Source organism: Miniopterus natalensis, chromosome 1 (genome assembly GCF_054644295.1).
Source record: "Miniopterus natalensis isolate mMinNat1 chromosome 1, mMinNat1.hap1, whole genome shotgun sequence".
Taxonomy (NCBI): domain Eukaryota; kingdom Metazoa; phylum Chordata; class Mammalia; order Chiroptera; family Miniopteridae; genus Miniopterus; species Miniopterus natalensis.
The window spans coordinates 152250235-152274147 of record NC_142081.1 but is presented as its reverse complement, the minus strand read 5'-3'; the positions used below and the strand labels follow the sequence as shown (position 1 = coordinate 152274147).

The 23913-nt window shown below is 43.7% G+C and overlaps 1 protein-coding gene across 1 annotated transcript in view; it reads right to left on the bottom strand.

Annotated features, from left to right (window-relative positions):
- Positions 1-212: 212 nt before the first annotated feature.
- Positions 213-23913, bottom strand: part of FAM13A (family with sequence similarity 13 member A) — a 243773-nt gene continuing 220072 nt past the window's right edge. Inside the window, exons 15-24 of the mRNA XM_016203224.2 lie at positions 23504-23717; positions 22889-23027; positions 22057-22138; positions 20996-21216; positions 20221-20304; positions 13523-13618; positions 11998-12081; positions 7438-7634; positions 6772-6873; positions 213-4592 (exon numbers count right to left, since the gene is read on the bottom strand). Coding sequence (XP_016058710.2) covers positions 4466-4592; positions 6772-6873; positions 7438-7634; positions 11998-12081; positions 13523-13618; positions 20221-20304; positions 20996-21216; positions 22057-22138; positions 22889-23027; positions 23504-23717 — 1346 coding nt within the window. The 3' untranslated portion in view covers positions 213-4465. The remainder of the gene's footprint in view (positions 4593-6771; positions 6874-7437; positions 7635-11997; positions 12082-13522; positions 13619-20220; positions 20305-20995; positions 21217-22056; positions 22139-22888; positions 23028-23503; positions 23718-23913) is intronic.

The window sequence follows — 23913 nt, the reverse complement described above, 5'->3', positions numbered from 1 at the left end:
CAAGTCCTACCTACGACTGCGGGCAGGCCCAGCTTGCACCCAGTCGGCCTCACCTTTCGCTGCCCTCCCAGGAGTCAGAACAAAAACGTAATCCTCGTGAGGCTGCTGAGCTCATGGGAGCAGCCGGTTCCTCCCTGACGGCAAAGGTCAGGCCCCACAGGCAAGGCAGGCGGTTCTCAGACATTCCCGACCCTGTCAAAAAGTTCAGCACGTTCACAGTTCAAAATATTTTATTTAAGTTTATACAAAATACAGTCACGTACAAAAATGTACATAACCTTTTTCATTCAGTTTACATTTTAAAAAAGGACAATTCCAATTTCAAATTCTTTCTGCTTACATGTCATGTAAACGTTGTCCTGGGCCCATTTGATTTACCAAAATTGTGTCCACTCGTAGAGATTTTCATGACCGGAGAGGTGCTTGCAGATGGAGAACCGGATCTGCCAGCACAGTTTCTCGAGCCACGCACACGACGACTGGCCTGATTCCAGGCAAGATGAGATTCTCCAGAGACGCAGCTGCAGCTTCGGGGCAGCGTGAAGTTGTGGGTGTGCCGGGTGCACTTCACGCCCACATCTATGTAAACCTGCGAGCGACCTCAGCCGGTCCACATACACCTGTCGTGAAGGACGGCGGTGGAAGAACGCGGGTGTCCGGAGCGGCACAATCTCTCCTCGGGAAAGCGATCAGGGACACGAGGGCTGACATGAGGAGCCTGCCCTGTCGCCGCCCTGTGACGAAGGGCCAGTGCTCACAATTTGACATTTCAAGGGTCAAGTGGGGGGAAAATAAAAGAAGGGAATAAAAGGAAAGAAAAGCACGTTCTGGGTTTTGGGAAACACGTGGGCATCAGAAGAAACACGGCTTCAACAATTTAGCACAATTTTGTCCCTCCCTGTTGATGTAACCAAGTGGACACGGAAAAGGAACGCGGAGGGAGTGTTGGTCTTGGTGCAGAAACCACCACTCCCCACCTCTGGGGAAAAATCCCAGGAAGCAGAGTGTCAGGGAGACCCCTCTTGGGAGCAAAATAGAATTCAGACTACATGGTTCATAGCTTATGGCATTCAATTAATACACCATCAAAAGTAGTAAGGTGTGACCCTTAAAAATGGCATCTTCATGATCAGATTAGGAAGCACTAAAACAATCAGCAAACTTTAAAGTTGGATTTTGCTTGTAAATCTGTGATGGGTTCTAGATACTGGGCCCAATTCCGTCTACTGAGACCTAGGCAGCCCCAAAAAGAACCAAATTAATTGGCACCATGGCCACACCTTGATTCTGTAATAAACTTAAATATTCACCTTATAAGGAATCCCAAGCTCGATCACGCTAACCAACGCTCAGCCCCCAGGGGCTCCAAGTTTGCTGGCCTCAGAACATCTCAGTGTCACATTTATGACACAAGGACTGCCCTGAGGCATTTGTGCGGGGCTGGAAATGCCTCACCTGGGAGCCGAAACACCCTGCAATAGGCTCTTCTGCCACTGCGCCATGCTGCGTCAGAACGAGACAAAGCAAAAATTACACCGATGTCACAGACAGAGACACCGCTGACCCCCGCCTCGGCAGTGCTAACCCTGACTGCAAGCTGGCACCCGAAGGGGAAATCTAACTTGGTTCGGTCTTTCGTGGAAATTTGCCCTGACTCGGAGATCACAGACTGGGCCGGCTTTCTTCTAATAGCTCAAGAAAACTTGGGCTGCCTCGAAAACGTCTAAGCAGGCCCTTCAGACTAAGCCTTGTGCTTACATGACCAGAAAGTGAAATCCAAAATAAATGATTCAAAGATGAAACGCAGTAATGATACCGTAGTTCATATAAACACCTATTTCAATGTTTACCCAAACGAAGCCCAAGAAAAGCAAATGCTTTTGAAAATTACAAGCCTCTTCTATCTTTAATTCTTACAACCGCACAATCAAGTTTATTCATGTTTTACCTTTACTTATTGTTAATAAATAACCCTTGACATTTATTTCGTTGGCATGTGGTAATAAACACGCCCATTCCCAAGAGAGCAAAGGAAAAAAGCCCAGCCCAGAGTATTCCGTGTGAAGCCGATTACGATGCCGCCTCCAGGGCCTAGGGACCCCGGGCTACAGAGATGGTTGCTGTGGAAACAAATTCCCCTCAGCACTCTGGCGGCCGGGCCTAGGCTAACAGGTCTTCAGATAGGATCTCGAGTAAATAGGGCTCCCCCGCTTAATCGGGCGCCATTCGACGGAGTGTACAGATTATCAGAAGTTCCAAAGGAAAACACGACGCTCCATACACAATTTATTGTACTGTACTTGGTGTTTGGTTTTATTCAATCATACAGATTTGAATGGGGTTTCCTGAAGGAATCTTTGACGTAATTTACCTTTGGCAGAAACAATAGATTTCAAAACATTTAGAAACTTCTCATTTATATAGCTTTTCCTCTCTTTAAATTCCGCAGCACGTTAGTATTTTCCAAACAATACTCTTAAACAGATGTGCTTTAAAGGTTAGCTGGTAATGATTTGATTTACATTGTAGCTTATTTAAGAGAATAATTACTTACAAATAACAGACTAGACATGTGTTTCTTTTAAAAATACAATATTTGGTCATGTGAATGATTCATGTTCAGATTTCAAAAATAGAAAACGTCCTAAAGTGCATCATTTTATTTATAACTCCTTGAAATTATAGCAATCTGCGATGTAAACAGTAGAGCAAAGAATACCAAACTATATTTTCATATACATTTACATTTGTAGGATTAGGTACCATCTTTAAGTGTGTGGATTAAACCAGGGCACTTCTAACACATTGCTCATGCTTCTACATAAACATTTCTCTCACCCACTCCCGACTTAAACAATTTTCCACCGACAGAGCTGCCCCCTCACTTCAGCAATGGAAAAATGCTACTATAAATCCAATCTGACCAGTTTCTCAAGAACCCAGGGCTAGAAACTGACAACCGGTCAGTAGAGTTTTCCGTTCTTTCTTTTCGTCTTCTTACCGGCTCCCCCCCATAGAGGTGGGCATACCCTGTGGCCTTGCTCAACCTGCAACACTGTCTTTAAAGGGTAGAGCTGCCAAAGCGCCTTCTGGCAACGGGCTGGTGTGTGGCCACCTGCCCGACCTCAGAGCACAGAGGCGCACCCAGGACGCACAGGGAGAACCAGAGCCCACTTTCCCTGGTGTGGACAGAAAAGGTTAAGACGTAACAACAAGTCACGAGGTGATGTCAGCACACTGAGGAGATGAATGATTTGGTGTCTTAAATTCCCTGGTCCCTCCGTAATGTCTAATATAGACAGCTTTGTGACACAGTCTTCGAAAAAATTATAATCACAATTGGCTACACAACATTATTTGTTCACTTTACACATAATCTTGAAAATAGTGTGATTTAGATTCTGCCTTGGGTCGAGATCCAAGGGCTACATTTACCCCTCAGGTAGGGGATTTTAGTGCAGGTTTGCTTAAAAAAAAAAAAAATAATAAACTCTGGTAAGTACTCAGGTGGCTGAGAACACAGGTGTTCTCCCCCCTCTCTCTTCTATGATCCTCCACGCTTCAGCTAAGAATTAAGCAAGGCCCTTTACATTTGGTTAGTGCCAAAATGAAACCAGCCCCAAACAGGCGTTGCCATAGCATGCTGGCCTTGCTTAGTGTCTGATGTTAAAATCTGAGACTGGTAAGTGCTGTCAATGTTGAGGAAAGGATTCTCTAGGCTCTTCACCCTGTTACCTGGTTTAAAAATCAGCGTGAATATAGTTCCTTGTATACTCTGCCCTGTGCCGATGATCCAGTCCTACAGGGATCTTCGTTAGCTGAAGAAGTCTTGAAAGCACGCTGTCCAACAGATGCCCATTCTGGGCAGACACAGCTTCCATCTACCTGAGAGCTGGCGGGAAACAATTCACACGAGTAGGGGAAGGTGCAGCTCTGTAGAAAGGTCACAGGAATGGCCAAGGCAGCAAATAGGGCTCCAATGCACGTTCCCACTTTATGGGGTCCAAAGAGAACAGGGACCTGCACAGCAAGTTTGCTCTATGAAGTCCTGAGCTGGTTTTCATCCCATTGGACTGAGAATGGTCTCCTGTTTCTTAGTGATCCATGGAAGAACAGTGGACATTCTCCGCGGATGAGTGTCTCCATGTAGTGATTCATCACCGCTAGTGTTAGTACAGCTTCCACAGCCGTGTGTGCGTGTGTGTGTGTGTGTGCACGTGTGCAGGAATCTTAACCTTCCCTTACAAAATTCCCAAGTCAGGACCAGCTGCCTTCTTCTATCTAGGTGGCTGCTAAGAGGGGCACTGGAAACCAGAGCCCATCCCAAAGGCCTGGAGGCAGAGGTGCTCCATGCTTTGCGTCCAGCTCTGAGGCTGCCTTCCAGTTTCTGCAGAGCTGCTCTTCCCCGGGGGATGCAGATTCACGGTGCATCGCCAGCCCCCTCTGCTGGAGCTCGGCTGCCCCCTTACATGGACTTGGAATCAGTGTCTCTCTTGCTGATGAGCACTTCCAAGAGCCTTAGTTTCGCCTTTATGTGCTTATATTCGCTGTACTCTTCGGCCATAGGAGTGCGGTCTTCCTTCTGGACATTTCTAATGGAAACAAAGGGAAAGGGGACGGAGGATTATTTGCTGTCTCCCAGATGATACTGTTCAGCAGGTGAATTACCAGCATTCGCAAACTTGCAGTTTATCAAGCGGCAGAATCAGTGTGGCCAAGCGTCACTGGGTATGAAGACTGGAGCTGGGTTTAGATAAGCAGTGAAGGACAGCTCCCAGAGGGCACCATGTGACTGAGTTTCTATAGTTAACCTGGCACCTTATAGAATCACATGAAGGGCTACGAAATGTAGACATTCTCTCTCTCTGCTGCTGGTATGTATGAATTCACATTAAGAGTCTCCATACACTGAAATCCTTTATTCATACTTAATGCTTTCTCACTTATATATATTTCACCTAATAAACCATTAAATTTCTAATTAGCAATTGGTATATCCATAAATTACAGGTTTTCTTTGTTTACAAAACAACAGATAGTTAATACTCCTAATTATAAAATTAGTCTTGGAATTCAACAATTGAATCATAGTACTAGTAAGCCTTGACAGTTTACTGAGTAATTTTATATGCATTCTTTTTACATGCACAAGTATTAGTTGAGAGCTTATTTATATAGGTCAATCACTGCACTAAGTGGCTCTGCCTCCATGATGTAATATGAGCCTCAGGATGAAATCTATGCGCGGCCTATCACCCACGGTCCACACAGGCGGAAAGCGGGCCAGGAAATCTGTCCCGCTGCAACGCAGCTGCTCCCGTCCCTGGGCGGTGCCGTCCGCTTCTCTTTCCACTTTGAAATGCACATGTCAAACATTCAAACACCAGGCTTCCCTTTCTTCTTGTTAAAGAAATATGGGAGAGGCAATAGCATGGGCCTTATTTTACTTTGTTCAATGAACTAAAAATAAACGTATTTATTGCTAGCCTGCTCTGTTCAAGAAAATGATTGTAGGTGGCTCAGGGCAGTGACGGGAACAGGGCAGTGGGAAGAGCCCCAGCCGTGTCCTTTGAGGGGTTCACTCTCCTCAGATACAAAATGATGGAACCAGATTTTATGATATCTGATGTCCCTCAGAGTTCTAAACTTCTGTGATGATTATTAATTTCCATCAATTATACTTTCTGAATACTCGTGAAGTTTATAGAATTATATATAGTTCCTCATGCATAGGATACTTGTACATAATGTGACATACTTGTCCATAATTATATGGAAAGATAAACAGACAAACCAAAAATGTGCCTAGAAAGAAGATTGGAATGAAACACATTGAAACATTAATCCTGGCCTGTCTTTGGGTATTAGTATCACTTTGGGTATGATTTATTTTATCTGCTTACCTATATTTTCTAAATATCCTGCAACACATGGGGAAAGAAAAGCAAATATTTAGGCATAAAACTTATAAATCTTGAGAAAGTCATTACAGGACAAATCCAAATCAAAGATCCTAAAAATAAATGTATACAATGATCGAAATAAACAGGAAGACAACACATTCTAAATCCCAAAGTTCATTTTTATGGTCCTTTTATTTCCCGACACTTTTGAGAAGTATGAAAGGGGACTTAATGAGAAACTATATTTACATTGGTTAGGTAATTTGGATTAAAATAAAATCAATTCAAAAATGAAAAAAAGGAACTCCAACGTAAGAGCTGCCAGTCTCTTCCATGTCTGTGTGTCGCCTGCTGTGGCCGAGTCAGGCGGTGCAGTCCCCGGCAAAGGGAAGGCTGTCCCTCAGCACAGCCGACGCGGGGGTCTGCTATGCCTGAACCCCCTGGAGGAAAGCGCCCTATCAATCGGGTGCCTCTACTGCTTCTTGTATATTTTTCATTCAAACTTAACGACGATCATCTTTGCTTCTAAAATGTGCTTTAAAACCAGCAAGACCTAGAGTCCTCCTTTCCTTATTTCCCCTTCCAGTTTAAGACAAGTACAAAAACCAACCAGGGCCGTCGAGGGGAACTGAGCCCCACGCTGCTCGTTTCAGATTAGAATTCGATGGGACAGGCTAGTTGTGTAAACGTTGGCTCAGCCCGCATCAGCCTCAGCCATCCCCAAGGAGCCCCTCTTCCTGAGGACCATGCAGACCCCCCACCGCCCAGTGAACCCCGAGGGGTCCTGGGCACAAACCCCGGGGCGGCAGCGCAGGAAAAGGAGCGTGTGCAGAGGAGTGGGGGGGGGGGGGGCAAACACGCACACTACCTTCCATTTTGTCGGAAGAAATTGTCTTCAAAATCACGAAGCTTCTTTCGAATTCTCTTCTTTTCTTCTCTCATTTCCTGGAGGTGTTCCAAGAGTTCTGGTCTAAGAGGAGCAAAAAAATTTCGAGAAAACTGAGTTAAATCTGAATTGTCATAAATGCAATGAATGTGCAACTGGATAGGGCTTGTGGACACAGGGAAGCACATATGTGCAAAAAGTGCCGAGGGAGCTGAGGGCCAGCAGAAATGATGTTTTCTGTCCCCTGAACCACTGACAGCAGCTATGGTCTCTGGGGCTCCTGCTACTTATGAATTCTTTGGGCTTGTAAAATCCCATCATATTTTGATTTAAAAGAAAGAGCTGACATATGTGCTCAGTGAGTGTTAAATGATGAGCCTCGGAGGACAGAACCGCACAACGCCTTTTACAGAGACCGTCTGGTTGCTTAAGTTCGATCTCGGATGCTTCTCAAATAACACAGGATGAAGCATATTAAAAAAAACTGAGCCAGAAATTAAAAATAAAAACTCACTGTTTTACCCACACAGATGCACCCCAGGTAAGTCACTTGTGTTTTTTCAGCCAATGGAAGTACAAAGACCAAAATAATATTTAGGGAAGTTATTTTCACCCAAATACTTTACCACCGCCACCAAACCAACATACATCGAAGCAGCATGCAGATTTGAAAGCCCGGTGTCGTGGCTGCATTTTGATGGTATTTTATCATCCATTGGGGAAATAAACCCATCGGCATCATCCTCAAGCTGGTCGAGAAAGCAACGGGCGCTGAAATGGGTTTTCAGAGTGTCCGTGAAGTCCGGCCTCGTGTTGATATCGTCTTCGGAACCCTCCTCTTCTTCCTGGAAGTACACAGCAGCCCCAGCCAAAACCTGGTTACTTTTTCTGGTACTCTCATTACAAGTATCATTTAACAATCTAATTATTCAGATACCACACAGTTTCTTTATCTACATTTAGCAACACATAAGTACCTTATGGATATATTATTGAACACCTATCTGTACACAGTAAATAATACAAACTATACACAGGCACTCAATAGGGGGGAAAAATTATGAAAAAATTAGCGTACACCACAATTAACACTTGTCAAGGCTGAGGGTAGGAAGGAACAACCCTCATAATTTACATCTTCAGTCAAATGAAGCAGAAGAATCTAAAGATTCCCAGCTCTGTTACAAAACCCACCACTGGCAGTCAGTGCTTTCAGGATTCCATTACTTGCTCATCTCAGAACGTATTTTTTATTAAGCTATGAACATTCTCAGAAATTGAACAATACAGCCTTTCCATTTAAGAACTGAGATTATAAAATATTTTGTGGTTGCCTGATACGCAAAATCTTAGGAAACTTTTGAGAAGATCAAAACATGTATCTTCCCATGACTGGAAACATAAGCTTCCTAAGTTTTTTTCAAGGCACTTCCAAGAATCATGAGTGTATTTTTCGTCATCTGAGATTCTAAGAAAAGTATCATTAGTCTCTGTTTGCTTTGATGATAATGCACTTAGAAAACAATGAAGTCAAATGAGTATTTCTTAGTGTCAATTTTAAAGCTACTGTAAGTCTAAGGAAGAAATAATATCAGAGTCTGAAAAAAAAAAAGGACTAAATTTTTTTTTTAATTACAGTTTACATTCAATATTATTTTGTATTAGTTTCAGGTGAACAGCATAGTGAAAGAAAGATTTTTAAAAGAAGTAATTTACTGTCAAAATGTACAATCAGACCAGGAGAGAATTTCCTAATATCTTGAAAAATGAAACAACTGGCTAGGAGTACAGTTATATGAACAACAAGAAGTAAAACATTAGTTGTTCTAGTTAAACCAAGTGGCTTCCGTGCAAATGCAGCAAATCAACCTCAGGAGGCAGGAGGTAGAAAGAATCAATATATAGATAATCTATGAGCAATTGATAAACAGTGAGCAACGGTGATTAGCACTGGTTCCTTAAAAACAAATCATGAGAACTAACAATTTCCCCTTGTCTGATAGGACCGGTATGAAATCTGGGCTTCAGTAAATAATGAGGGGAGCTGACCTACTGGAGGAAGCTGGCTGTGAAAATCTGTGCAGAGTGATGCGCAGTGGCGCTGTGACTCTGCAGAAAAACCCGACTCTGCCTCACTCGGCATTTATCAATCATGTGGACAAAGGCACAAAAGGCACATTTACAAAACATGAAATGCAGAGTGGGTGGGGATAGCCAGTATTTTGGAATCCAAAATCTAAATTTACTCTATTTCATTAAGACGGGAACAGAAGTATAAAAAGTAACTAACTGGAAAAATTCAAGGTCCTATAATTAGGTTAGAGAAAAAAGCTGGACGCAGACAATAAGCGATCCATGGGAAAGGAAGCTGGGGATTGCCCAAATCAACAGTGAGACAGTCCACTCGCAGTGCTTCTCAACCAGGGTGATTCTGCCCCTTGGGGACCTTTGGGAATGTCTGGAGACACTATTGGTGGTCACAACCGGGGAGGGGGGTGGTACTGCACTACTGGCATCTAGTGACTAGAGGTGCCAGCCCCCCACAACAAAGAGTTATCTGGCCCAAAATGTGTCCAGTGCTGAGGCTGAGACATCCTGCTAGAGAAAGACTGAAATAAACTCACAAACATTGACAGTCATGCAGTCACAGACTTGTGGAACTGAAGGGCCCTAGTCAGCCCTAGGTGGACGTCGGGACTAGTCCTCAATCCTCTGCCTTGATGGTTAAACCACATCCAGACAGTGTATAGCTCAGGTGTCAGCTTTTAAGAAGGATACAGGTAGACTGGCGTGTGGGTACAGAGCAGAGCCACTAGACTGCAGGACCATATGAGAAACAGTAAGAAAAACTTGGCGAAAATGTTCACAGAGTGTGGGTGGGAGTGGGCAGGGCAGGTGACTAAATATACTAAGTGCTCTCATGGGGAAGCGCTGTGCTCATTCCATGTCATTCCAGAGGGCAGAGCTGAGCCTCTTAAGTAGAAAGTAATAATCAATAATAACTGTGGATATAATATTAATTATATTCATTAATCGTAATATTTTATAGTTATTAAACTTATACATTATAAAATTACATATATAAGTATATTTTATAATTTTAAAAATAATTATAAAACAATATTAAGTTTCAGCTATTACTGATGTTTAGCTTGCTCTCTCCACTGCTGTAAACTTGTCAAGCTTGAGGAAGGAATCTCTTCCTAGGGACAGTGTTTCTATTCTTTCAGCAAAATTTTAAAGTAAATTTTTATGTTGGATAAGAGAACTGACGAGATGGCCTCTCGGATTTCTGGGCTGGAAGATTTAGGGCCTCAGAACTTGAGCTGGCTATTTCATACACAGCTGGTTTCTTCCCAGGAACATTTAAAACTAGGGATGGTTTAAAAAAACAACAAAACACTTAGATACAATCTTCTTGTCTGCACACATACCAAATTCTACATTGTATCAGAATTGCCAAGAATTAGTATAATCTAAATATATGCTAATAAGCCCGGCCAATTGGAACACAATTAACTAAAAGACAGCACTATTTACAAAAGCAATGCAATCATTGCAAAATTGTCTGAAATTCTGACCATCATGTGGCCCAGTAGAAGAGCAATGGCCAAAGTGTACTTGTGAAAAAAATTAACCAAGATATACGATAAGATTTGAAAGAATGTCTTCTTTTTAAAAGAGTGTCATTAGTATGTCTTCCATTCATTTAATGAGGCAATTATTACATGTCACATTTTGGATATGTTAAAGACTGCATTTTTATCTAGTAACAGTTCTATTGCATGATTCTAAGAGACATATGTTCATTTTCATACATACAATTGTCCAATTTTCTTCAATTATGGTGATTTGATACTTGTGTGAAATTACCAGCTAGACAAAATGTGTCTTCTTTCTACTCTTATTATAAGAAAATAGCTCTAATTTTGAAGCTACAATATAGCATAGTCACCTACATTTCACGTTTAGAGCATTTTCATAAAACAAGTTCCATTTAAAATAATATAAATAGTGAGCACAATCATTGCCTAATACCTTAAATTTAGGTGTATGAAGCATTTAAGACCCTGAAGAGCTAAGAAAAGGAAGAGAGTAAATAAAAGAGAAGCCTGTGTAGCTTCTGGTACCTTACCTTGGTTATAATGATGAGAATTAGGCAAGAAAATGGAGCCGTTCTCAATCTGTGCCCCTTTGTGGGAGTGAGGCCCTGTATTCTGAAGTAATCGTTCCTAACCACGGTAAATAAATGACCCCCCCAGGCTTGGAATTGTCACAGAAACAGGACAACTGAAACTCTTAAAACTCACTTCTGCTTTGGGTTTTACTCCCCCTTCCAACCTAATCACTGATTTAAAAAAAAAGATTGACGTTGAATTTTCCTCTCTAAAGCTCTGTATAAGGCAATCCAGTTTGCTCAGTTGTCTGGAAACAAGACCATGAAAGAGGTTGATCCTGGTCTAGACCAATGAGGTCCCTACAGAGACTCACAGATCTCTGGGCACAGATGGAACCTCCCATTGTAGCAAAAGTAGCCACGGAGAACAAGGATTATTTGTATAAAATCCATAATTACTTGTGAAATAAACCTGAGCATAGGTTCCAGTGACTGCCAGTCATACCACTACCTTCGCTGGTCAGGAAGAGATGAGAAAATTAGGCCTGAGGACAAAATGTGCCAGAGGAAAGGCAAGAGGAAGGAAGAGTGGATGAGACGGAACCAGTGAATCTGTCAAAGGCAACTATGACATTTGACTATAAAATGGTAATTTTTTATTGTGTGCCATACATACTGCCTCTGTCAATTTTGGCATTTCTATAAACCCAGTAAATGAGATTTTTAAAAAAGTTATGCGATGAACTAATTTAATACAATTTTGAAATATACACAAACTATTCTCCAAATAGGGAGAAAAAATGCAGAACAAAAAACGCTGTGAAAATAAAACAAAACAAGAGAATCACTCCTAACAACAAACAACAACAAACAAAACATCAATAAAAAGTGGGGGAATGAAATGAAACTAAGGAAATCAGCTAACACAGAATACAAATGAAGGATTGTTGCAAGTTGGTTCTGTGCAGAATTTTAAGGGAATGCCACAAGAAGCCACCACCGAAGGGCCTCATCACAACCCCTTCCATTCACGGGAGAAAGGGAGGGAACTGAGGCGGATTTAGCAAGAGGTTAGCAGCCGGAGGTCTCACCTTTGTTTCCTTGAAGAAGAAAGCAGTTTCACCCTCGATAATTGGCTGCAGCAGAGGGCTTCTCCGCTTGCTGGAAGGGGAACCCTGCGACAGGCGTTAACAAGTAGGTTACATTGCGAACCCCTACCCCCTTCCCCGGCAGCTCTCTCTCGGCCTGCTCTGCCTCACCTCCGCCTCTTCATCACTGCCTTTTAATGATATGCTCCCCAACAGAAATTCCCCGGAAAACCAGCAGCAACCAAAGTGCTTTTCAAGTGGCTTCTTCACTTCAGAGCCCCCGTCCTGCCCCACCCGGCACCAAGGAGCTCACGGGAGAGCAAGGGGAGACACAAGAGAAAACCCCAGGGGGAACACCTGCCTCCCACTCGCCTCCCCAGTCACGGCCACTACAAGGACACTGCCCTGTAACAGACTGACCCATGATAACGTCGGCTCACGACATGATACGAAGGCTCCCTGACTTCCCTGTTGTCCATTCACCCCATTTAGGGACACTAGGGGTTCCTAACTGAAGAATGAAAATGATTCTTTAGAAGTAATCCTTGTGCTGGTAATTTATTCTCCAGGAAATTTCTAGAAAAGGACCTCAGGTCTCTAGACGCTCCCTCATTCACATAAGCAAGGGCACTGTGAAGAGACATAAAAACCTCAGCTTAGGCCTAGAAATAAACAAGGAGACTGAGGCAGGATGGAAGGGACGCTGTGTCCGCTTACTAAAAAAGCCTAGAAGCCAGCAGAGGAAGCCTTCGGGTCCCCGGAGATGAGACAAGAGGCAGCTGAAACAGAGGCAACTGAGTCCCCAGGAGGGACAGGGATTCCCGGGCACTCACAGTGGGGGGTGGGAAAGCTGAGGCTGTGGTAGGAGGGCGGGGGCCGGGGCGGGGGCTGGCCAGCCCCGAAAGGCTTTCCCAGAGCTGAGGGCAAGCTGCTGCTCCCCGCTCTCGACAAAATCAGAGCTCAGAGGCGAAAACAGCTAAGTCCAAGGATGGTGGCCTCTGAGATGACCTTCACAATCATTAGCCTCCCTCCCTTTCCACCTCACACTTCTCTTTGTGCCCCAGAAAGAGAAGGCCCACTGCCCAGAGTCCCTCAGGGATCTCTCCTTGGATAAGAACCCAGAGGGGCTTATCCCCTCTCGGAGGGGAAGGGAAGGCTATTCACAGAGGGTCGCTGTGACCAGAGGCTCTCGGGCAGGCAGAGCCTGGAGAAAGCACAGCCTCGGTGCTCTGTCTCAGGGGAAAGGGTGGGGGCGTTGGCCCAGCACATGCCAGGGGGATGTATATGGCTAAAGCATGGCTCCCAAAAGAAAAAAAGGTTCTATCAGCTTCAGGTTTGCTCATTTTTTGACAGATGTAGCCTGAGAAGTCTTTGATAAATCCTTCATTCCCAAGCTTATGGGCCAGAGGTATTAATGGCATGCTCATCTATTAAAGCCTATTCTTTCATGAGAAAGTGGGCTAGGGCCCTATGAATAGCCAGGGCCCATTCAACCAGGTAATCAACAACAGAGAGGTGGTGAACTCACAATGATGGGTATGGTGTTGGCTCGGGACAGGATCTGTTTGACCAGCCGGTACCTGTCATAGAGCGGCTTCATAATGTGACGTTCATTCTTGGTTACCTGCAAAGCAAGAACAAGAGAGCTAAGAAGCCTGCTCCTTGGGGTCAGGCTACCAGCTGTCCCAGCATGCTCTGGGCCTAGAGAAAGTGCAGAGGATTAAAATGAAGTCTCACTATTCTCACAAAATTTATTTCAGCTGATAATATTATTTAGTTGGCATTTAAAATATCGACTTTAGCTGCAGATTACTCTGGAAATCACTCCATTAGCAGCTTTGCTTTTCCTAAATCAAAACTCTGATCGTTATTAGTTCCCTATTTAAAATTCCTCAAGGTTCAGAGTTACCAGACACCTTACTAATTTCTAAGCCCAGGAAAGAAGAAAGCATGCATTTCTATTATAATACTTACCATATAGTTTTGTAATTAGAATTTTTTTGACATGTCTTTCTATCCTATGAAATTGTTTTGCTTTTAAGGACAAGATTTTGGCAAACAGGAGGGATTCAATGAACACCTGCTAATATAACACATGGGTTAATTCATCTCTGTATACCTAAAATCAGTACTCAAATATGTTTAAAGGAGTCAGCATTTAGGCAGTGGGAGGAATCAGGTCCAACTCCCTGGTATAGTATTTGATATAGTACTTAAAGCTCTTCATCATCTGCTGTTTCTCCTCCTTCCCTCTGCCTCCAGCTCCAAGGATAGACTGGGTTGTCCCACACCTCCCTGTCCAGCTCCCTCTGCCCTGGAATGGCTCTGGTTTGGCAAATTCATATCAAGAGCCACCTCCCTCGTGCCGCCCCTTTCCAACCTCCCCCACTCTGGGAGACATGCTCGCTCTCCTTCGTGTCCCCTGCCACAGCCTGTGTGTACCTTGTAATTCCACATGTGCTTTGCTACAGAAGGAATGTGTATGTCACCCCAAATTCATATGTCGAAACCTAATTCCCAATGTAATGGTATTTGGAGGTGGGGCCTTTGAGAGGTGATTAGGTCATGAGGGAGGGATGCCATGAATGTGATAAGTGCCCTTATAAAGAGACCCCTAGTGCTCCCTTGACCACTTCTGCCATGTGAGGAGAGCAAGAAGACAGCTAGCTGTGTATGGACCTAGGAGGGGCCCTCATCAGACACAATCTGCTCACAGACACTGAATTGGCTGACACTTTGATCTTGGACTTCCCAGCCTCCAAAACTGTGAGAATTAATTTCTGTTGTGTGTAAGCCACCCAGTCCTATGGTATTCTGTTACAGCAGCCCCAATGGGTGACACATTTTTATACTCTATAGTGGCTACAGTTTGTTGACATATCTGTCTCTTCTTTAGATGGTAAGTCCCTTGAGAGTAGGAGTTTGTGGTTTTGTGTCCTTAGCAACTATTTCAGTGCCTGGCATAATGGAAATATTCCATAAATATCTGCAAAAGGAGTGAACAAATATTTCAAACATAATTGTTATGCCCAATTCATTGATATACAGGCATTTCCCATTTACTTAAATGGTGAATGAGATCAAGTATCTGTGTTTCAACACTGCTGTTTGTCTTCTGCATTTTATGTCCATTGCACACACAATAAGGCAAGAGTTATAGAGGTAAGGAAAGGCAAGTAGTATTAGCTTTGACCATTTATTTTATGGGCCTTTTGGGCCTTCAGCTTGAAGACAGCTCTGGACTATGCATAAGTGAATTATCCTTTGTTGCCTTTCTTATTTGCCTTTCTCAAAGTGATCAACAGTAAGTGAACTTTAGATAAACTTCACAAGCTAGGATAGGATCCTGTCAGTATGCAATAACATTTTTGGGGTTTATTTTCTATCATCAACAATTATAACAAACAATTATTTCTATCTCTTCCTGTTACCACAATATTAAGTGGAGGATTATGGCATTTTCCTGCTTCTACCATATATAAAGGAGTTTTAAAACTGCTATTTCATAAAAAAAAGACTTTGTATTATTTTATACAAAAAAACCTGAGGATCAAACCACAGGTGTTACTACTATACACCTACCACAATCGCTAAAATGAAAAGCCTGACAGTGTCAAGCATCAGTGAGAATGCTGGACAACTGGAACTCTTCCACTGCCGGAGAGGGTGGAATACTTTGGGAAACTATTTTTCAGTATCTACTGAAGCTGCACATATGACCCAATTCCACTCTAAGTATATACAAAACAAATACGGCGGTAAGTTCACCAAAAGACACATATAAAAATGTTCACAGCAGCACTACTTATTGCAATCCCAAACTGGAAACCATCCATATGCTCAACAACAGTAGAATGGATAAGCTATGTTCCAAAAATTGAATACCACAAAGTGATTCGGAAAAATGAGCCACATATATGCAACATCTTGGATTAATCTCACAAAAATAAAGCCGAGTAAAACAAGTCAGACACCAAAGAATATATATTGTAAGATTTCACTTATACGAAGTTCAAAAATAAGCAAATCCAATCTACAGTGATAGAAGTCAATACAATGGCTTCTCTTGGTGGGCAGGAGGTCATGCTACAGATGGGAAGGGGACACGAGGGAGGGGGTTCTGGCCAGGGGTGTGTGTGTGTTGGTAACATATTGTTTCTTGATCTGGGTGCTGGTTACCTGGATTTGTTTACTTCGTGAAAATTCATCAAGACATACTTATAATCTGGGCTCTTATCTGTATTTATATTGTCCGTCAAGGAAAGTTAAACAACAGCCACAAGTAAGTCTGAAGAACGGAAATGGAGTGACTAGTACAATTTCACATGTAAGATGATAGTTTAGGACTGGACCACATGGAATTGTTTTTTTTTGATACAAGATGAATCCATTAAATGTGTTGCATATAAGGTTAAGGCACATCTTCACTGTCAACACATGACATGTGCTGCGATCCAATGTGCAAGATAAATAATAGATGGTTTAGTGACCAAAAGGCATAATATAAATAAAAAATAAAAAATAAAAAATAAAAAAAGGGAGAAAGGAGCCAGTATTTTCCCATTGTGAACTAGCATCCTATAACTAGTTGCTGGCAGAAACATTTCTGGCTTATAGAAGGAGACTTATCTGGTAAAATCAGCCAGATACGGCAAATTTGAGAGAAACCAATTTCCTTTCTAATTCTCTGCTCAAAAACCAAATTTTCTAGTTGGGGTAGCTGAAGAGGATCACCAACTTAATTCTTTGGCTTCTGATGCTAACATTTAGATTTTCTATGCATTGTTCATGTTTTAAATTAATGACTCTGAGGAATTATTTACCTGTAAATGATCTGATATAATTCAGTTTCTGACTATGGAAAGTTGAAATTCATCATGACTTCACCAAAGTTAATACTGGCACTTGATAAAAGTATCTAAACACCAAAAACATCAAAGATCTTTAAGTCTGAGGTGTGGAAAGTATTACTACTACTTGCATTATACCAGAAGCATATTCAGAATATATATCTGAAGCCAAAGGGTTGTTCATAGGAAAAGGTAATACAGCTTTCACCCATCACATGCAATTGTCAGTGCTGGATTTGCTGAATTTGGGAGCAGAGCCAAAAGCTAACCAATAGTTAGATACACAAAGCAGGACCTTGGCTGAACTGTCAAAAAAGGGCAGGCTGATGTTAGATGGACCATGGGAAAACTGTTTGGAGGTTGACACTCTTATTCTTGAGTCATCAGTCCTCAGGGATTCCCCTACTAACCAAGAATAGGCCCCTGATCGAGTGGATGGGTATTTCTGAGTCATCAAACTGCTAGCAGGAGAAGACACACGAGCTGGATTCTTACAAATGTTGTATTCTTGGCCCATGGATTGGAAAATGGCAACTCTCTCTTCTTCATTATCAGGTAAAGATCTTAGGCTATACTAAGATCAGATAACCCCAAATAGCAGTTAACCAAGGGAGTGTGTTTATATATGGCTTTAGAATTTGCATTTAAATTTGAACATGATATGTTTAGTGTCATGTTAGTTTCCAAGGTTTTAAAACATAAGATTAAAATATACTGATGACGAAGAGACTCAAGAATCCAGAAGCTCTGAGCAAGCAACTTGTTCTCCCCCCTACCCTGTCAGCAAGCAGGGGTCTATGAGGAAGGCAGCGGAGGGAGCTGCAGCTATCTGCTGTGCTCTCTGTGACATTGTCTTCTCATGAGATCCTAATGCCGAGAGGGGTCCACTTTAATAATAATGCGTAGGGACTATGTGCCCGTGTGTAAATGAGTGTTTTTGTTTTTGATATGTCAGTCTGCCTGTAGAGTGCCCCATTAAAGCAAACAGCCTTCTTAAAAATGTATAAAATTGGCAGGTAATTGTTTGAGCCTGTGATTTGGAGCTAGTGTCCTTTTAAACTAGAATCTGCGGACTCAGCAAAAACCCATGAACTAGGAGCACCTGCTTTCCTAAAAAACCTGGGGTTTGGAATGATAGTTTAGCACTGGATGTACGTGTATTCTTCTTTTAAGAAGAGTGTTGCCCAAATGTTATTTACAGTCCAGGGTCCATGGCAACACCACGGATCCAAGAATGAAAAGTTCACTCTAATTTTCAGACTGGCCAGATATCGAACAGACTCTGCTTTTCCTGAGGTTGGAGCATAATGTTCCAGAGATAGGCAGAGAGCTTGACCCAGGACCAGGAGTAAATGATAGTCAAACTTCCAGAGCATTTGTTCCCTGCCCCATGAGATCCTAGAATCTGACCCAAAAAGCTATTCTTTCTTCATTGGAAAGAATGTTGAAAGAAAGGGGAACAGAAAGACAGGGCCCGAAACTAATATTTCATATTCCTAATGATAAGAGTGCTAAAAACGTGCAATTTCTCCTGATTCAATCACTGAAGACATAGGCCACAGAGAGCAGAACATGTAATTGTAACAGAAGTGAAAACTATCATTTACTTGGCAATTCCCTACAAAGCCACTCTGCCCAACTTCCTCAGTGCCAGACACCCTCAGGTAACTGTGTGTGTCTGTAATGTCATCTAGTCTCGAGACAACCTATAACAGACATCTATTATACAGACAATGCCCTGAGGCTCTGAGAAGTTACCGCAGTAGCCCAAAGTCACAGAGCTGGTCTCAGCAGGGCTGGGTTCTGAATCTAGGTCTGCCAAGCCTCCTGCCTAATCTGTGCTCAACTCAGAGCAACAAATACCACGACCCCCCCTACCCCCATCCCCACCCCCACTCCAGTTCCCTGAACTGGCTTAAGGTTAAGTCTAGACTGCAGCTGAGAGATCTCAGGGCCTCAGGCAAGGAAGTCTTTAAGTGAATCTATCAATGCCATAACATGAATCCATGCAATGGAAAGACAGAAAACACACAAGTCCCACCTCCTTCACCTAGGGACTGTCTGGTGGCCACGAAGAGACACTTAAAGGCTCCGAGCCTACCGTTAGAAGTTCAGTTCACTCTACAAGTTCTGAACACTCCAGTGGAGAACAAAGTTTCACAATATATGTGAGCTCCAGTGCATTTACTATTTGGTCCAATGCCTTTAAAAATCCAAAACAAAACTTGGCTTGGAAAAAACACAACTTGGCTTGAAACCTGACCATTATCCAGAGAGCCGGTATTTTTCCACTGCAGGGGCAGGCCAGCAAAATTGGTCATCATTGGCCCCCGTTTCTTCTTTTTTAAACTTAAACCTGATAAATTCAGAACCAAAATACCATGGGAGATGCATTCAACACATAGTTTATTGGGCATATGCTGTGGCAGGTCTTGCTCTACTTGCTAAGGATTAGGTCCACAAAACCCAGAACCCCTGCCCTCACGGACCTTAGAGTCTAGTACTTTATTTTGGAAGCTTCTTTATTTAAGAGGGCCTATTTTCAGATGAAGAGACTATCTCTGTTATATAGCTAGGCTGAAACTGGAAAAGAGATACATGCTTTTTGGCGATATAAAAATCCTTCTGTGAACATAAACTTCGTGCTTTGTTATACCTGCTCTTAAGAGTTTGTTTTCTTGGGTTCTTGACAACTTTCTGAACAGGTTACTAAGAGTAACTGGCACGGATACCTGATTATAGGTTCCTTAAGGAAGAGAGAAGCCTATCACGCTACAGTCCTCCCCTGGACTGACGACAAACCTTCGATAACCGCTTGCTGAGTAACAAACTGCCTCAGATGCTCCTTGCTATGAAAAGGCAAAGCCATATTTTGGATTCCTCCCACTTTTGGTTCTGGACGGCAGCTGGAACTTCTCTAAGGACAAACTGGTTGCAACTGCACTGAGAGACTGAATTTTAGGGCAGTTTCGCACACTTATTTTATGGATAAGAATGCCTAGAGCCAGTGTCAGCTTATGGAGGCATAAGCTGGGAAGGGAAGTCTCCTCACTCCAGGGCCCTGTGCACCAATTCAACCCCGCCCCGCCCCGCCCCGCCCCCTCCACCATTCTCCCCGTGAAGCAGGACACTAGTGACTAAACTTTAGTTGCAAACTAAGTGTTTTTCTTTGAAGCTCAATTAAATTCAGCATCTACTTAGGTAGTGAAACTCTTATCACAGTTTTAGCCTTCAGAAAGCTTAGTTCTGGTGAAAACATCAAGTCATATGTTAAACATCAGGAAACCTCATCTGCAAACTACTGAACACAGAAGATCCATGTTGAAAGCCAGAGGATTTACCCCAATCAGAAAGAAAATTCAGCACGTCCACCTACCGGCCGTCCATGGATGCTTTCATAATATAGCAGAGCTTTCTGCAGAGCCACTTTCTCGTTAGCAATCTGGTCTTTGGTCATGTCCTGTATAAACACAGGGATAGAGAAGTGAAAAGGGTAAATACTTGTGAACATTTCTACTTCTTGGTTTTTTTTTAGTTCAACAACACAAAAAAGTAGGATTAAAAAGAATCCTCATGCTCCTCCTAGCTCTATGCAAAGCTCCCAGAAATCAGCTGGTCCTGACCTCTTGCTAGAAATACGGGCCGTGCCGCAGAATCAGCTTCCCTGTGGCGGCATTAGAACATGTTTGAACACCGTTCAGCACATTAGCTGAACACTGAGGCAAGCAAGGCTGCACGGCACAGGGGCTTAACCCGGCGGCCCAAGCGATGACTAGTCCTGGGCCGCACAGTCCCAAAGGTGTGTTGAATAACAAGTTGCCTCACATGCTCCTAATAATTCTTCTGCCTCCGAGAGTCACCAAACTGTATGAACCTAAACAAGTTCATTCTGCAATCTGTGCCACAGAGTTTTCTGTTTTTAATTTGAAGTAAAAAACCCAAGGAGCTGCAGTTAAAGCGCTCCGCAGCTGTTTCATTGGCTTCTCTAGACGCCTAAAAGTGTGGAAGAGGAGGGTGTGGGAGGTTTCCAAAGGCGTCGCTCCATCACTGGCCCCGCCGGGACCCGTGTGGCCCGGCCTAGGCTTCTACAGCGCTGACTGGCACGGCGTAGGCTGAGCGGGTGGCGCGGGGCCTTCCCAGAATCATCGCACCTCGATGTCCTCCGGCCGGCTGGTCTCCGCCCGCTTCTCCTGCAGCTTCCGCTGGATGCAGTCCAGCGTCGCTTCGACGCTGGGCTTCATGGCCTTGTCTGTCACCTCCTGCCTCTTCTCATCGTCTCTCTCAAGCTGGGAACCGAAACTCCTGGGGAGTGTGTTGCTTCGCTGCCGCGGCCTGGGGGTCAGGTCCTCCTCAGATATCTTTAGTTTGAACTCTAGTCGGAAAGATTTGGGGGCGGAGAGAGATGGGAATTGATGTCTGCAGAACCCAAATTGTTTTTCTGCGATGCTAATAACTACTTAGCCCTGTCCCCCCGCCCTCCCCGGGAAAGTACCTAATTAGAACATTAGTTGAAATCCCTGGGTTATTATATAAAACCCAAGAATGATAACGTCTTCCTGGATTATCTGGACAGCGTCCCTAACCCTCAGTCCTGAGAAAGCAGGAGCTGTTTTGGCTGACACCCGTGCTTCAGCCTTACCAACCTGTCGGCTGCCCTCAGGGTGTGGCAGGTGCCTTCCTGCACTCCCTCCCTTAGTGTTTAAAGGTATTTACCCACCTAGTGCCCAGCTGCTGGCCAACTCTTTCTGTGTGACTTACGTACCTCGTTTTGGAGTTATTTTTACTTTTATTCTGTTTACTTATTTATATATCTATCTCCAAAAAGATAGCAAGCTCTTTGAGGGGCGGGGACCAAATCCTTTTCATACTCATTTCTGTGTCTACGTGTCTTCTAATACCACAGCAAGTAAAGCCCTGGATTAAACAGGTACGGAATGAGTACTGAACTGAAACCATCATCCTTGTATTAGCCATTTAGGGAATTGAAGAAATGCTACTGAATTTGCATCGTAGCTCATCTGGGTTACCCTGTGATCGAGACCATGGGAGACATGGAGAGGGTGCCCCCTGAATTCCGAGCACTGGGAAACAGCTTTAAGGAACTTGTCTCTTCTGGAAGATTTTAGCAGTGGCACTTGGCATGAGGTGAGACATGGATTCTGCACCGGCTTGTTCTATAGAAACCACGCCACAGGGCTAGAGCTTTACCTACCTTTGAGTTGTTTCCGGAATTTGGCAAGGTCATTTGTCCACTTTAGAACCTCTGGATTGGCTGCTTTGTCGCTGTGGGAGGGCTGAGAAAAAGAAGACTTAGGTGAATGTCTTGGAATTGGGGCAAGAAAAAGAAGCGTTTGATGATCAGTTTGTTTTAAGCAGGAAGCAAACACTGAGTCCCACTGGAATAGGAAATTAACTATGACCGATCAGGGCAAACTTCACAAGTTTAATTCCATCATCATTCTTTACATCTGGTTGGTTTTGATGCTTTTAAAGAATTCCTCAGAGGCAAAAAGGCCAAATTTTTAGAGTCACGGACTTGTATGAGGCCCATGGGTGGCCCTATTTCCATTATTTGTAGGGTTCACCCTGTCAGGCTAACAGAATAGAAAGCAGAGGGGTATGTGATATTTTACACTGCAGCCACCTTGAAAAATGTCTTTCTGCCATTCTTGTGGGAAATACCAAGGATAGAGCTAAGAATAGAATGAGGTCAGTACTAATGAAATTTTAGAAGGTAATCTTGAATCAAGTTGTAGCCAAACAAAAGACTTCATTTAATGATTTTTCCCATTCTGGCTCACTGATAAGTTTACAAAACATAGACTTAAGTGTTCAGTTTATTTGTAAGAATACATTTGTGCAAGGAAAATACTGATACATGAAATTCGAGGTTTATTAGCGTTTACGACCCAGTTTTCACTGCCTTTTTGCTTTGAGACGCCCTAGAAATCTCCCTTAACCCTGATCACTTCTGAGCTGCTGACAGTTGGCATGGCATGTCGGGGAGAGGCGGGGGCGGAAAGAACCTGGGAGGAGGCACTCACTCTGTACTTCTTCTCTTCTTCAAATCTGTCCTCAAACTTCCGGATCTTCTTCTTCAGGCTCTGGATCCTGCGCGTGAGCTGGGCAGGTGTCAGGTCCTCGTGTTCGTCATCGTAGGACCCCAGCGAGCAGCTCCGTTGCCTGTGAGGGGACCCTTGGGTCAGCTTCCCCAGCAGGGAGTCACTGCCTGCTGGGAAGGGCTGGACGGGGGAGGCCCAGAGGAGCAGGGTGCCAAGGTCTCCGTGCTCGCGAATAGAAGAAATGTGACTACTAGTTTGTTTTGTAACTTTGAGCTCTATATGTCCCACCTATTAAGTGGGTCTAATCTCCTCCAGCTCACATTTATAATCAGCAAAGTTAGGACTGAAATGTCTGCTCTGGACATCGACGTTACATTTGAGACAGAGCTTAAAGGAGGCGCTAATGGAAATTCAGTAGGCGACGCTGCAGTTGGGCCAACGTTCAACTGAAAAACGACAATGCAGCCTGTGTCCCAGGAAGGAGAATTTTAAATATGTTCCTTCACAGACTTACAGCTTAATTAAGAAAAATTACTGGCCATCAGCCATGACTATCCTGATGAAGATGCATTTGCCGATCAACAAAAAGAAACAAACCTCATGAAAGAGTGGGAATTTGGGGGAGAAGGAGGCACTTCTGTGTCGTCCAGGTACTGACTACTCTGCCCGTAAGCGTAGAACCGAGGAGAGATCATGGGGTCGCTGTCTTCATCCAGAAGCTGGCGAATGAGGCGCCCAGCCGGCGGGGAGAGGCCCGCGTCGTCCTCGTCCACGCTGTCCTGCTGGTGCGAGGACAAGGCAGGCGTGGGCTCTGGAAGATAACGGGGGTAGGAGGTCAAAGCTGTTCTTTAAAGCGCAGGTGTTTGCCAAGGTTTCTGAAAGCATTAGGGGGCACTGAATTTAGGAGGCACTGAATTTAGGAGGCGCAGAATGGCCTCTCATTTTGGATTTAAGGTTCTGAGCAGGGACACTGTGCCCTGGCCGGAATCACCAAGTTAGCCGACAGC